Source organism: Nicotiana tabacum, chromosome 20 (assembly GCF_000715075.1).
Source record: "Nicotiana tabacum cultivar K326 chromosome 20, ASM71507v2, whole genome shotgun sequence".
NCBI lineage: Eukaryota > Viridiplantae > Streptophyta > Magnoliopsida > Solanales > Solanaceae > Nicotiana > Nicotiana tabacum.
Window position 1 is genome coordinate 33,242,360 of NC_134099.1, and position 15,469 is coordinate 33,257,828.

The window sequence follows — 15,469 nt, forward strand, 5'->3', positions numbered from 1 at the left end:
ATCTTTGTAGCTTGCAAATTTTATTATGATCAAACGAAGATGTGAAACCTTCAGGTTGTGTCATGTACACATCCTCTTCTAGCTCACCATTAAGGAAAGTTGTTTTCACATCCATTTTCCATATTTCATAATCATAGTATGTTGCTATAGCAAGCAAAATCCGAATAGATTTGAGCATTGCCACGGGAGAGAAAGTCTCGTCATAGTCGACTCCTTCTTTCTGACGATATCCCTTGGCAACAAGACGGGATTTGTAGGTCTCCACCTTTTCGTCTGCTCCAATCTTTTTCTTAAAAACCCATTTACAACCAATAGGTTTTATATCCTTTGAAGGTTCAACTAAAGTCCATACTTTATTTTCCTTCATGGATTCCATTTCGGATTCCATGGCCTTTTGCCACTTCTCATAATCAGAACTTTGTATAGCCTCTTCATAGGTCTTAGAGTCATCATCATTATGATCAACCTCATTTGATACATCATCTTGTACTATTAAATTTAATCTAGTTGGTACATGATGTCCTCGTGTAGACCTTCTAAGAGGTACTTGTACAACCTGTTCACGTTGTGCTGGATTTGGTTGTTGTTCAATTTGGTTTGGAACTGGTTCACTAACCTATTCTTGAACTTCATTTAGTTCTTGAACTTCAATCGTTAAATATGGAAACTTCAAAACATCCAATAAAGGTTCGTCAACTTGGGTCTCATGATCTTTATATTGTGTTGATTCATTAGTTTCTTGATCTTCATCAAGTTCTATTTCTCCATTATAATTTCCTTCTAAAAGAAATTCTCTTTCCAAAAAGGTTGCTCCTCTGGCCACAAACACTTTATGGTCAAAAGGGTGATAGAAATAATATCCCATTGTTTCCTTGGGATACCCAATGAACCTACACTTATCAGATCTTGAGTCAAGTTTATCAGACTGTAGTCTCTTAACATAAGATGGACAACCCCAAACTTTAATATGTTTAAGGTTAGGCTTACATCCTTTCTATATCTCATATGGTGTTGTAGAGACTGACTTAGTGGGAACTTTATTAAGTAAGTATGTTGCTGCTTCCAAAGCATATCCCCATAAATTCATTGGAAGATCAGTGAACCCCATCATAGATCTCACCATATCTAATAAGGTTCGATTTCTCCTTTCAGATACACCATTGTGTTGTGATGTTCTCGGAGGTGTCCACTGTGAGAGAATCTCATTCTCTTTGAGATATTTGGTAAAATCTTCACTAAGATATTCTCCACATCTATCAGACCTTAGTACTTTGATACTTTTACCAGTCTGCTTCTCAACTTCACTACGGAACTTTTTGAACATTTCAAAAGATTCAGATTTGTGTTTCATAAGATATACAAATCCATATCTTGACATATCATCAGTGAAGGTGATGAAGTAAGAATATCCACCTCTAGCTTGAATTTTCATGGGCCCCCAAACATTTGTATGAATTAGTCACAGTAATTCAGAAGCTCTTTCTCCACTTCCAATAAATGGAGATTTGGTCATTTTTCCTTTGAGACAAGATTCACAAGTTGGATATGATTCAAAATCATACTTGTCAAGGTATCCTTCCTTGTACAACTTGTTAATTCTTTTCTCTCCAATATGACCAAGCCTATAATGCCAAAGGTATGTTTGATTTACATGATCATCTCTTTTCCTCTTAAGACTTGAAATATGCATAATCGAATTAGCATTCGTATTAGGGAAGATATAAACATCATGTTGGAGATAGCCATTCACATATAAATTATCACCTTAATTAATAGAGAAAATACCATTGCCTATAATAATGCAAAAACCATGTTTGTCTAACATAGAAGCTGAAATTATGTTCGTAACAAATTTAGGAATGTAATAACAATCATCCAACATAAGTACTTAGCCCGTAGACATTATTAAAGAAATTGATCTTACAACTACGACCGCAACTCTTGCACCATTTCCAACTTGTAGATTAACTTCTCCTTTCTTTAGCCTCCTACTTATCTTGAACCCTTGCAACATATTACAGATGTTATAACTACTGCTAGTATCTAATACCCACAGTGAAGAATTAGTAGTAGCTAAAGAAACCTTGAAAACATTTTTTATTAATGTCTCACCTTGTTTCTTGTCCTTTAGAGTTGCAAGATACTTCTTGCAGTTTCTCTTCCAATGTCGTTTCTTCTTACAGTGAAAACATTCAGCATCATATATTGACTGCAAGATCAAATCTTCAGAAAGCTCTTTACCAAGCTTGTACCCCAACTTCTCATGTTCTTCGGTAAGAACAATCATATGATTGACAAGGGGTCCAACTGGGGAGTTTTCAATGCCCAACTATGTATCAACCATCTTCTTAAGATATTCAATTATTGCAGTTGGATCTATATTTTGATGTTCCCTCTGGAGTTCAGAACTCATAGAAGCGAGAATCATGTGTTTAATAGCAAGACATTCTTCCAAGTGTTTCTGATAAACCTTGGTGCATTGAACATCATTCTCTGGTGGGATTATCTTTGCAGGCTTATCGATCACATCAATGAGTTTTTCATGCATGAGAACAATTCTCAAATTTCTATACCAGTCATCAAAGTTTGGTCCTACCAACTTGTTGGTCTCAAGTATTTCACGCAGTGATATAACAAACATATTGAGAAATCTAGAATATAGAAAAGAAAAGGCAATGGTATAAGAACATATTTGCATATATCATAAAGACATGGACTTTTATCTAAATGATATTTTCACTAATTATTTTAAACTATTTACCCTCATTATAGTTTACGAAATTTTTATTTTTGTTAGTGGAGTAAAGGAATTATTTAACAATATGTATGAGCCCCTTGGAAGTCAAGTCGTTTCTCACATATATTTTAAAGGTAGATACTCTTACCAATTGTATCCCCATACAATTTCTTTAAATAGCTCTATGTCAAATAGTCCCCTGGTAGTCAGGTCGATCCTATTGACATAGTTGAGTTCAACCATCACGATAACAAAGAACTTATTAAATTTTATACTCCCCCGGGTGGTCCAGGCGTCTAGTGTAAAATTGAATAATTCTTTCAATCCATACATCTAAAAAATAAATAATTTTAACATATTCTCGAACTATAAGTCTCCTGGTAGTCAGGCCGCTCCTTATAAATAAGAAATAAGTAAAATTATTTACCTTGATGGATAGCTCTATAATAAAATATCTTATATTTTATTATTTAAGAACTCAAATTTTAGTAAGAGGGAATTGTTACTAAAATAATTTTTAATAACATGAAGATCAAATCTTATATAGCATGTGAATTTAGTTCAAGTTGTCTACATGCTTAGTCCTAAATTAATTTACATGACATGTATCAAATAATTCAAAATTATGTAACGAACAAGCATGTGACATAAAAACGAAATTCAACATTCTTCTAACATGTTTAATCTATATATCACATATATCACAAAAAAGTAATTCATGCCAGAATATCATTATTAATTAATATCTCATGAACTAATAACAATTAAAAATAACAATAGAATCATGTAACCTATTATAGAGTCCCGTCGTATCTAATACAAAATTTCAAATTCAAGTTTTGAACTATCTCAATAGTTATATGAATACATATTTTATCCCCAATAAAATAATATCAACATTCAAATGATTTGACTATTGCACAATACACATGTATTATGATTTGAACTCCTCAAATATAATATTAAAATATTTCTTAAATAAATTTAGACACAATAAACCACGGCTCTGATACCACTGAAGGATTGCGTATAGGTGTTCATAACACACAGCGAAAGACAATAACAATCCTAGAAAGATCTTTTCGTGGTTAAAATTTATTTACGTGTCAAAGATCAGATCTAAGACGTACCTGGTGAAGAAAGTCTCGTTTCAAATTCTTCGATAGTGCGAAGACTCTGCGTATCCACACCGAGACCGATCCTTGCTATCAACTCTTTGATCAATGAAACCCGTGAACCAAAATTGAACGAATTATTGTGTTGAATTTTTTCTCAAAAATCTCAACTCAATGTTATAAGAAGAACAAGAAACACTTTTCTTGTAATTGTATTTTCTCTCTTGGCTTGTGTTGCACTCTCACTTTCACAAAGTGATTTTTCTTCTCAAGAATTAATGTGGCAAATTTTCTTCCATCACCCTTTATATAACATCACCTATAAACCATTTTCCTGTTTGGTTGAGGTAATGATTTAATTAGGGTAAAAATTTATTCCAAAAATAAACTTGATGGAATTTTCTATAAAGATTCAAATCCATTCTCAAAGGGATTGAAGTGCCGAACGCTACTTAGTCCAATTGGACTTTCACGTCTTTACAATTCCAATTCCAAATTGGAGAATAAATTAATATTATATATAACATTTATATAAATCAATAATAACTTATATTATATATATCACATATATATTTCAACTAAGAGAAATAATTTAATTTTTCTATTCCAAATAGAAAACTTCAATTTGTTCACAATATTAATTATATCCTCTGTGCTAGCAAAGAATATAATAATATTTTATTTTGACTAATAACTGAATCTATTTGACTAATTAAATTCCTTAATTTGATTAACAAATAATAAAGTAACTAATCCTTTAGCAAAGATCAGAACACTCGTTAGTGTGCGACCCCATAAGTTCAATACTAAACCGGTAGTAAATTGACCACATCAATATACTAATCAAGGGTGACGTCTAGCAACACTCCTTAACGACCGGATAACATGAAGTATACAATTTACTCTCAAGAACCAGTAGAAGAATAATGTAGTAATTTCTTCTGTCCTTATAGCTCTGGATCACCCTAGGATATGGTTCAACTGTCAAATCCTAATAGGCGACCAACTATGTGTTCATGTCAAATATAATCGACCATTGGATGACCTAAGAAACTCTTTTCTTCTTTCATTCAATTGCCCTGACTAAGGTCTTAATTTGGTCGTTTATAATTCATGACAACATGGAGCTTAAACTCATTACCAAGAGTTGACAGATTTCATCTTGATCAATCACTAATTCTACAAGTATTTAATCGTACCCAATATCCTTTCAACTATCGCTCTAGGGCCATAGGTGTCTGGTATCAAAGCACAATAAATAACTTGTCAATTACTCTAACGATCTCATGTCAAAGGAAATTCTTACATCACATTCTTCAAGAGAATATCCTATTGACAGTTTATGGTAATTCTAACCATTAGGAATTATCCAATGAGTCGGTTCAATGATCATATCTCTATATGCATCATCTATCTATGTGATTTAGTTAATGAGATCAACTAATCTTTATCCCATAAAGACGATCACATAAATATTGATCTAACCGGATTACTAATGTCCAAATTAATAATCCTACGATCAAGAACAAATTTAGATTAAATTGTAAGAGACTTTGCTCTCATTATCATGATCTCTATCACGATGACAAGCCTCAATATTTAATTAAGGACCTTATCAAATTAATCAAACAATTAATAATAATTATGATAAAAGAATGCCACATATTTTTATATCGAATAAAGTTCACAAAAATATGTTCAAATCATCAAATATGAGATTGGATCTAGGGCATATCTACTATATCCCTGACATAAATACTCTATAAAGTCGAGCAGCGTTTTTTTAAATGTTTAGCTAGTAAAAAATGAAGCGTATGGAGTAGTTTTTTCCCGAAAATTCTCTAATCTAACAACGTTACTTATTAAGCCTCAGAATGCTTAATAATAAAACCATGCTTAGAAAAATCTAGGAAACGCTATAGATTCGATGAAAGCTATACACATGGTCTCGGGTATCCTCTTCTTTTTGACAATCTTGCTTCTATCACAAAAAGGCAAAGCTACTTTCCTATTTTGTTTTTGACAATCTTTCTTCTATCACAAAAAGGCACATGACCTATTTTCTCATTTTGGAGCTAATCAACAAAAGGTATGCCTTGGTTATTGGTGTTGCAATCAAATTTCCACATCCCAATTACGATTGAGAAAAAACTGTAGCTAGTTACACAAAGCATCATGTATTTACGTAGGGTTGGAGGAAGGGTCGCATCCATAGGGACGTGATGTAAACAGTCTACCCTAATGCAAGCATTAGTGGTTGCTTTCATAGCTCGAACTCGTGATATGTAGGTCATACAGAAACAACTTTACCATTGCCCCAGCAGCCCAAGGGATGTGATGTAGATAGTCTACCCTAATGCAAGCATTAACGTCTGCGACAATTTTACCGTTGCTCCAAGGTTCCTTTCATTTCGGAACTAACCCAAAACATGGCTTGGCCCTCCCTTAATTGTTGGTGTTGCAATCAAATTTCCACGCATCAACCCCACAGAATAAATTTAAGTTTGCTCCTTTTAAATGAAGGAAGCCCAGCCATTCTTGAGAAAACACACAACTAATTCCTTCTATTTTATTATTGAGCAAATTTTATTGCTCAATCATGACTCAAAAGAGCAGGATACAAGAAAAGAAATCTCTATGTGAAAAATCCATGGAAATAGTGGTGAATATCATCACACTATCATCTTTCTCTCTTGCTGCCATCAACTTGGGAGGAACAACCAATAAACATCACAAATCTTCTCATAATTCATCAATCAATGTTTCTAAAGTCTCTTCCTTTCAACTACAAAAGGGGAACAACAAGAAGTCACAAGTGCCAACAACTAAATCAAGATTTTACGTCAAGGAACGTGATCAAGGTGAAAAATCGTCGCGTTTAGTTCATGAAAATACTGAGCAGGATCAAGATGAGAATTTTTCTGATTATATCAACAAGTTTCACAAGAGAAATCGAGACGATTTGAGTGCTGCAGTTACTAACCGAAAGGCTTCAACTTATATTAAGAAATTTCATGAGAGAAAAAATCATGAGTCCTTAGCAACTGCTGGCTTGCCACTCCTTGTATTGCCTCCCCCTCCTAATTCCCTCATCAAGAAGCCAACAACAGCTTATTATTAGTTGATGACTATGTCATTAAATCATCACCATATTTACTAAAAGTGTTAAGATTTAATATTATCAGCATATTTTGACCTATTTTGTAGCATATTTGTTAAATTTTTATCAAGTTACAGATTTATATTTATATGTAATTTAGCTTATAAGTTACTTGATTGTTTCAAGATTTTTAAAGTCATGCATAAAACATAATTGGTTTGGTTTGATTTGGTTTGGTATTGGAAAAAAAACCCGACCATAATTGGTTTGGTTTTGTTTTAACTAAAGAAAGTCAAACCGAAACCAAACTAACCCGACATTACATATATAGAAATTTTAGATATATTTAATATATATAAATATACTTATTGTGATGTAATTTATAAATATTTCTTAAAAAAAAATTCATAATTTTATCTTTTAAGGTATTATTTCAAGATTGGACTTAGAACTTTTGAATGTTCCAATAAGTTTTATAGTCATTAATATTAGTAAATTAAATAATGCTAACAAAAGCCCAAACCAAAATCAAATCAATATTAATGCTAACAAAAGAAATTCAATTCAATACTACGAACGGGAATGTATTGAATATCTATTTTTTGTTTTGCAATAATTTAAATAAAAATGCATAACTTATTTTTATTTTTTCTCTAACGTTTAGTCATGTAATTAATACTCCCTTATTAGTCTACTTATTTTAGCATCACTTAGTACTTTTAGATTATGTTTATTTTTATTATGGCTTTTTAATTAGCAATATTCATATTACATAATTTTGTTGTCTTTATTGTAGAATATTTTAGGATAATGTCATGACACATCTCATAGTTCGTATTATTTTCTTGAAAAATACTTTATATAGTTGTATCTTACTAGGATTAAAGAAATATTTTGAGCATAATTTATATGTTTTGTTCTACGAAGATTTTACCAGGAAAAAAAACCCGAAAAAACCCGAATGACCCGAAAGCCTGAGAAAAACTGAGAGTGAAAAACCCGAGTTTTATTGGTTTAGTTTGGTCTTTAGATTTAATAACCCGATACAATTGGTTTGGTTTGGTAATTGTAAAATCCGAACCAACCCGACCTAGGGGCATTTGCATCTATACCCGCTTTTTGTGTCACAATTTAACTTGTGCCCGCTTTGTAAAAAGAATTGCAAACGTACCCGCTTTTTCGCATAACTTCAGCATACGGGGATGAAGTAGCAAAGGCAATCACGCAAAACTTCAGTATTCTAGTAGCCGGGCCTGAAGTTCAACTCTAGAGCTGAAGTTTTTGTTTTGTAACTGGCGAACTTCAGCTCTAGAGCTGAAGTTTTTGTTTTGTAACTCATGAAGAGCTGAAGTTTTTGTTTTTGTGTTTTTGTTTTGTAACTGAAGAACGTAAGCTCTAGAGCTGAAGTTTTTGTTTTGTAACTCGTGAACTTCAGCTCTAGAGCTGAAGTTTTTGTTTTATATTGGATTAACTTTAGCATGTTGCAGGCCTCTTCGACTTATTAGTCTCTGCAGCCTTGCTCTTCTCAACCTTGGATTCATTAATTTAATAAGTATTAATATAAGAGAGTAGCTGATGGGGCACATTGATGTCGTTTTCGTGATAATTTTGATAAATAAAGATTGACAATGATAATATTCACATGTTGCTTGAATCGAGTCATTTTCCAATTAGAGGAAATACTTATTAAATTAAGAACTGCCCATTACTAGAAGATTACCAGTGATATTTCAAAGCTCTGCTATGGTTTTTGAAAGTCCTAACACTGGCTAATCCAGCCTGTAATCAAATAAAATCAGCTATAGAAATTTAAAATTGACAGAAAAGAAATACTCCAAATGGAGAGAAGAAGAATCATTCAAAAGCAACCCAATTGGGAGATAGTGAAATTTCAAAGAACTTTTATTGTCTCTTGATTTGGGATTTTAAATGTTATAATAATACAAGTGGAAGTCCTTAGTATATTTGCTTTAGCTTCATTAATCAAAGAGAGCAATGTTAAAATCATCGCTGTACAAGAAAGAAAGAAGAAAACGAAGGAGGAGAAAGGGAGCTGAAATTGTTTAAAAAATGGGTACAAGTTAAAAAAAAAATTAAAAAATTGGTATAGGTTAAATGGGAGCGACCAAATAGAACGCCCCGTGCAATTTTTACCCCGACCTATGTACACCCCTACCCACAATGAATATGGGAGAGAAAATTAGTCTCGTTATATGGTCTTAGATAATATTCAGCTCTTGAGCTAATTTTTTGTGTTGAATTAGATTCAATGAGCCAGGTCATCCCAATTTTTATTTATCCAATGTTATGCCCCATGTAATATTATTTCAGCTAGCCATACGAGGAGGTGCTGAAATACCAAGATATTGATAAAATTAATTGTTTATATGATTTTGGGCAATCTAATTAGCTTTTGATGAGTACATTACTTATCACATATACTTAAACAACAATAACAGCTATAATAATAAACTCAGTTGAATCTAGAGAGGATAGTGTGTACGCACTATGCAGTTAAGGTAGAGAGGCTATTTTCGATAGATCCTCAGCTCAAAGACAGATAATATCATATATACGTAAGCAAGCCCAATGTGGTTGCAGTATATCTAGACAGACTACAGATGATCTTTAGGTTGCAATAGAATTAAGGGGAAGTTACACATTTGGCCGCTCGGCCAAAGGTAATTTACAAGCTATTTGTTTAACTGATGGCTATTTAAGTTAATTTCTCTAGGTTGAATTAATTTGTTCTCAAAAAATAATAATCAATAAAATATTTCTTTTGTATATATGTGTATTATAGACATTATATATATATACTTTTTGGCTAGCAAATGCAATTAGTTTTACAGGGATTTTACCTTTAATTCGCTCCATTACAGAAAGCCCAAGCTCTCAGTCCAGCCCAATAACAAAGCCCAGCACATTTTTCACGCTATTATTATGCATATTCACATCGTTTTTATTATATAGTGCAGATGACTTAAGTACTTGATTTTTAGTACATATGATATCCACAAATGAATCATGAAATACGAAATCCCAGACAGAAACTGATGTTCATTATTGTTTGTTTGTTTATTATTTATTTATTTTCCTGCAATCATAATACTTCATTAGGCAGCAATACAAGTGCAACTAGGGGCGGATGCAGTGTTGTATCTACGAGTTCAATTGAACCCATAACTTTAGACGCATAGTAAAATTTTATATGTAAAAATTCAATAAAATTACAAAAAGAGTAGATTTGAACCCATAACTTTAAAAATATAATGGTTCAATACTAAAAACCTTAAAATTGAACCCATAGAATTTAAATCCCGGATCCACCTCTGAGTGCACCTCTTGGAGATAAAGAATCTCTTGGTCTCATATCTTCCGGGGACACCAAAAAGGGCAGCCTGGTACACTAGTGCACTAAGCTCCCGCTATATTTGGGGTCCAGAAAAGGGTCGGATCACAAGAGTATATATTATGCAGCCTAATTCTGCATTTCTATAAGAGGTTGTTTCCACGGCTCGAATCTGTGATCTCCTAGTCACATGGCAGCAACTTTACCAGTTACGTCAAGGCTCCCATTCGTCTGGTGGCACCAAGATTTCCCATTTTTTGTGATTAACGGCTCTTTGAGTTGATGCGGGAAATATCATCTTTCTCAATTTTCTAGTGAGAAAGATTGAGGCAGATTAGTATCACCGGGAGAAGGCATGACTGCAATTATGTTGATGGTTGCCTTATCTCATAAGGCATCTTTTCTTTTTGTTATAACTCAGTCAAAAACATGATATTCTTGTGTGTGTGTGCGCGCGCGCACAGAAGCAGCGCATATCTCTGGACGGTAGAAAAAGGAAATGTTCAATGCTTTGAATAATGATAAAAGAATTGATTTAATGAAAATATCAATGTTGCACTGTAGAAAAATTACAGATATATTCAACAAAGGAAAGAAAAATTTCCTATTCTAATCTATTGTTTAATATCTCCCGTCTACAAAAGCTATAGGAAATCAGACAGAATCGCCATGGAATGAAGAAAGAATTGAATTTTTTGGTGATCATCTTCTCTACATATAGGGCATCTGCCCCTCGAGCTCCCTAGCTTTCTCTACTGGCAGTCATCAAAGGAGGAATGGATATGCGTTACTTCGATAAGCCAAGGGAAAACAATGGAATTCAGTGATTAGAATGAAGACTTCTCCCAAGGCAACAAACCTGTTATTAAATCAGCAAAGTTTGATAAAACAAAGTCCCGAAGGCCGGTGTCCCAAACTTCACAGAATTGTAATGGCCAATTTGGTGGCTCTATAGCCTCTGTCCCTAAACCAGGTGCTCTATCCCTTGATCCTTCATTTTGATTCTTCTGCCAATCAGCAACATACGTAGCCACTCGCCTGAAAAATTTCGCCCTGAAAACTTCCCACACTTGGTACTTATAATGGTTTATCACTGCAGTGCTTTGTGGCAAATTCAAGTACCTAAATCCTTTCCTCAAGTAGAAATGATGCACCACATTGAGGAGAGTGGTGTCCAAAGCATCGGGGCGTATGATCGATTTGTGTCTCTCGGGGCTCTTAAGTCGACATGTATATCCAACAGTGATACCTTGTGACGGTGCTGAATTCAAACCAGATGGTCCAAAGCTATGGCAAGTTGTTCTGATCTCGGCAATTGTTGGCGATGATGACGATAAATTTGCCACTAGGGATCGAAGTGAGTCCTTTCCTGCGTAACCTGTGGTTCTAAAACTTTGATGTCCCGGTGTAGAATATGGAAAGTAGAAATATTCATCCACATCCATAAACGATACCCAATTGCATTCTTGCTTTGCTCTAAGAGCACAATGCGAAAAACCTGCTTCTTGAGTCTTGATCCATGGCCAAACGTGTCGTGTGACATTGTAATTCTCTGTCTCAAGATCTTCAATCACATCTTTGATTGTGTCATCACTGTTATTGTCATAAATAAACCACCTTTCAACTCCAAGCCAAGAATGATAAGTGATCCATTCACGAAGCGCTGAGGCTTGGTTCCACACCATTGTACACACACAAAGATCATACTTTACATTTCCGATATTCTTTCTAATTTCCTCAGATTTCAGGTCAGATATCTTGGCTACTGAGGGCCAAAGCACATGTTCATGAGCTTTAGCATGAATATGAGGCAACATACCAATCGTTATTCGTATACCACGAGCCTTCTCGGGGCTCTTCCTAATACTCAATGGCAATGAACACCTAACAACCTCTTGAGCAGCACTAATAGCATTTGTCCTAAGTGCAAACCTTCCATCTTTTTCCAAACTTCCCAACCCGAAATGGCAACTAAATTGACTCGGATCGGATTCTCTTTGAGGCCTCAAATTCAATCCCTTCACAAACACCACTGCTGTATTACCATCCAAAGTAGCAGCATAAGCAACATTTTCCCAAGAATTAACTGTCTGATTACTTTTCCAAATCCCATTTTCAGCTTCCATATTCACAACACCATTTCCCCTAAACTTCCTCAAATTCACTACAGCTGAATAATTAGCTGGAGGAAGTGGACATCTAACAAGCATCCCATTTTCATCACCATATTCATCCACAGAAAAAGCTTTCTCCTTTACAAAAATATCACCTTCTACACTTCTATTTCTAGCATAAACACACTCCAATTCTGTACTTTTACCAAGTAAAGAACTCTTTTTTATCAACAGTAAAACATGATCAGGAAACAAAACTCGACCCTCAATTTGTAAAGGCAATAAGAAACTACCAAAATCTTGAAATGAAGCAGAACTAGAAGATAAGTCAGAAGAAGAAGACAATAAAGATAAGCTTGAAACAACTAAAACAGGTCTAAAAACAGAAGAACCAAAAGGAATCTGATAAGAAAGAAGAAAAAGAAAAATCAAGAAACTAAAGCATAAAACTAAAGACCTTACAGAGAAGAAATATTTAAGAGAATAAGGAAGAAAAGCTGTTGGTGAAGATGGTCTGAAAATCCTTTTTCTCTTACGACGTTGCTCTGAAGAATCCATTTTTTTTTCTTGTTTTTTTTTTTTTGTGTAAGCGAAAAAGAAAGATTTTTGGATCTGCACAAAGAATGGTTTTTTGTGTAGATCTAGTAAGGGAGATTGAAGGGGTTTATTGTTCTTGGTTGTTTCTCATTTGTGTGTGTACCGACAGTGGGTGTTTGAAGGTTTTTCTGTAATAATCTGGTAATTGTCGGACGGAGAAAGAGACAATTGAGATTACGCGTTTAGCAGAATAAATAGTAAGAGGTGTTTCTAGTTTTATACTCCTAATTTTGTTAGTTACTGTTGTTAAAGATACTACTTACTAAAAGAGAAAAGGAGTAAAGAGGACTGCTTTAAGCTGTTTATTTGGATTATTTTGGCCCACGCTTCGCATAGCGCGTGTGTGTGAAGAAAACATTATTTTCACTTAGGGTGTGTTTGGTATAAAGGTAAATGTTTTTCACGAAAAGTATTTTCCTAGAAAATAAGTCGTTTTCTTACTTATTTTCTACTGTTTGATTAGTTAGCAAATAATATTTTTTTTAAAAATAAATATTTTAAACAAATATTATGGGAGACGAAATGGTGAAACGGGGAAGGGAACGGGGCGATAGGGGTTGGGACGGGGCCAAGGTAAGGGGTCTAGAGAGGAGTAGGCGGTGCGTCGGGAACGAGGGGTTGGCTGAGGAAGGAGAGGTTTTCAAGGGAGGGGGTTTTGGAGATGGTCGCGAGTGTGATTAGGCGGTGGTCGGGGTGAGGTTGGAGGTCTAGGGGATGGGGTGGTGAGGGTGTGAACTGGGGGGTCGGAGAGAAGGAAAGGAAAGAAGGAAATACGCCTTCATGTTTTTTTACAACGTTGAAACTAAAAAAATGTATAAAAGATAAATCTCTTATGTGTAAAAAAAAGATAGGGTCATAAAGCTAAAAATAAGTTTGTAATGGAGAATTTGAAAGAGTTATTATCACTTTTAGCCCGCGCCAGAAACTATTTATATTTGGTAGCCGAAGTGTGTGTGTGTATATATATATATATATATATATATATATATATATATATATATATATATATATATATATATATATATATACATACATACATACATACATACATACATGAGCTTTTGGGTATTATTTTTACAGCGGTTATACAGTATCATTTTTCCAATTTGAAACCTTCATTTTAATCCCTATGAAGTTAATTTCAGTTGCATGATCCTTCATTTATTGAGCCGAGGGTCTCCTAAAAAATAGTTTCTCTGTCCCTCGGGGTAGGGGTAAGGTCTGCGTACATATTACCCTCCCCAAACTCTATTAGTGGGATTATACTGGGATGTTGTTGTTGTTGTTGATCCTTCATTTATTGAAAATAGATGTTCTATTACTCTAAATTAGAAGAAGTCTCTAATAATTAATTAATTGTTATATAGATTACTTGGTTGGTTGACAATCAGTTAGTATGTCTAGTAAACAATTAAATCATGAAAGCTAGTAGCATACCGGATAACTCTAATTTTAAAGCCAATTTGGTGCACTTTCAAATTTAGAAATACCTATTTCAAGCATATTATCTAACATACAAATCTCTAATTTCAGTTTTTTTCAGTTACAATCTCTTAAAGCAGTAACAGGGCTTGAAGTAATTTATTTACACACTTGATTTTATCTAAACAAATACATCATTCATTCATGAATAACATTCTGTCTTTCATTGTTATGTAGTACTATATTTATGGAGAAAAACTTTTTTATTCACTCTATTTCAACTCATATGATATACTTTGATAGGTTAAAACTTTTTTGGAACTTTTTGGTCTTTAAAGCATAAATGATAAAAGTTTTATGGGACCGTAACATATATGTGATTATAAAAATTTCTTGTTGATGGTAAAATAGATAAAGTAGAAAGTTTGAAGTTAAATTATTTTTAAATATAGAAATGTGTCATTCTTTCTAACTAATAAAGAAAGTGTGTCAAATAAATTAAAACAGACTAAGTGACTAACCATAAATTTTTAAATATATTTGCCCTATTTTTATCAAAAGTATGGTATTATATTTTATAATATTATTATTTTCTTATTTGATTATTTAAGTATGTAATTTATAATTCTATTATTACGAAAAGTATATGATTCTCAACATCGAACACCTCGTTTTTTTCCTTTTTACCCTCTTTTCGAAGGAGAGAGAATCTTCTGACTATTGCTATTTCGGGCATTGAGAATAAAAAAAATCCGGTTCATGAGCGCTTATCTTTAATTAAATTTCAAGCGATGCAAATTCAAATTAATCGGGCCAATTCCGGAAACCAAACCTTTTGGAACGGATTTGCTATTTAAAAAAGATGCGGTGAAGTGAAATAGACCAAGAATTTGAAGGCACGCGCAGTCAACCTGCTGCTGGGAACTTTCCATTGATTTGTTATTAAAAGCTTTATCTTTAATTAGCTTTAAACATTGCCAATAATATAATTTCTATGATAAAGGAGCTCTGATCTCATTCCACTTGGAGAAT

At 33.6% G+C, this 15,469-nt stretch overlaps 1 protein-coding gene across 1 annotated transcript; it reads right to left on the reverse strand.

Annotated features, from left to right (window-relative positions):
• Nucleotides 1–10,814: 10,814 nt before the first annotated feature.
• Nucleotides 10,815–13,207, reverse strand: LOC107819484 (glycosyltransferase family 92 protein RCOM_0530710). The gene has a single exon (XM_016645584.2). The coding sequence runs from the start codon at nucleotides 12,974–12,976 to the stop codon at nucleotides 11,132–11,134; it is 1,845 nt and encodes a 614-aa protein (XP_016501070.2). The 5' UTR covers nucleotides 12,977–13,207; the 3' UTR covers nucleotides 10,815–11,131.
• Nucleotides 13,208–15,469: the final 2,262 nt, after the last annotated feature.

What these genes read in the sequence shown, in the direction of transcription:
- LOC107819484 (XM_016645584.2), bottom strand. Translation starts at nt 12,976, where the DNA reads ATGGATTCTTCAGAGCAACGTCGTAAGAGAAAAAGGATTTTCAGACCA.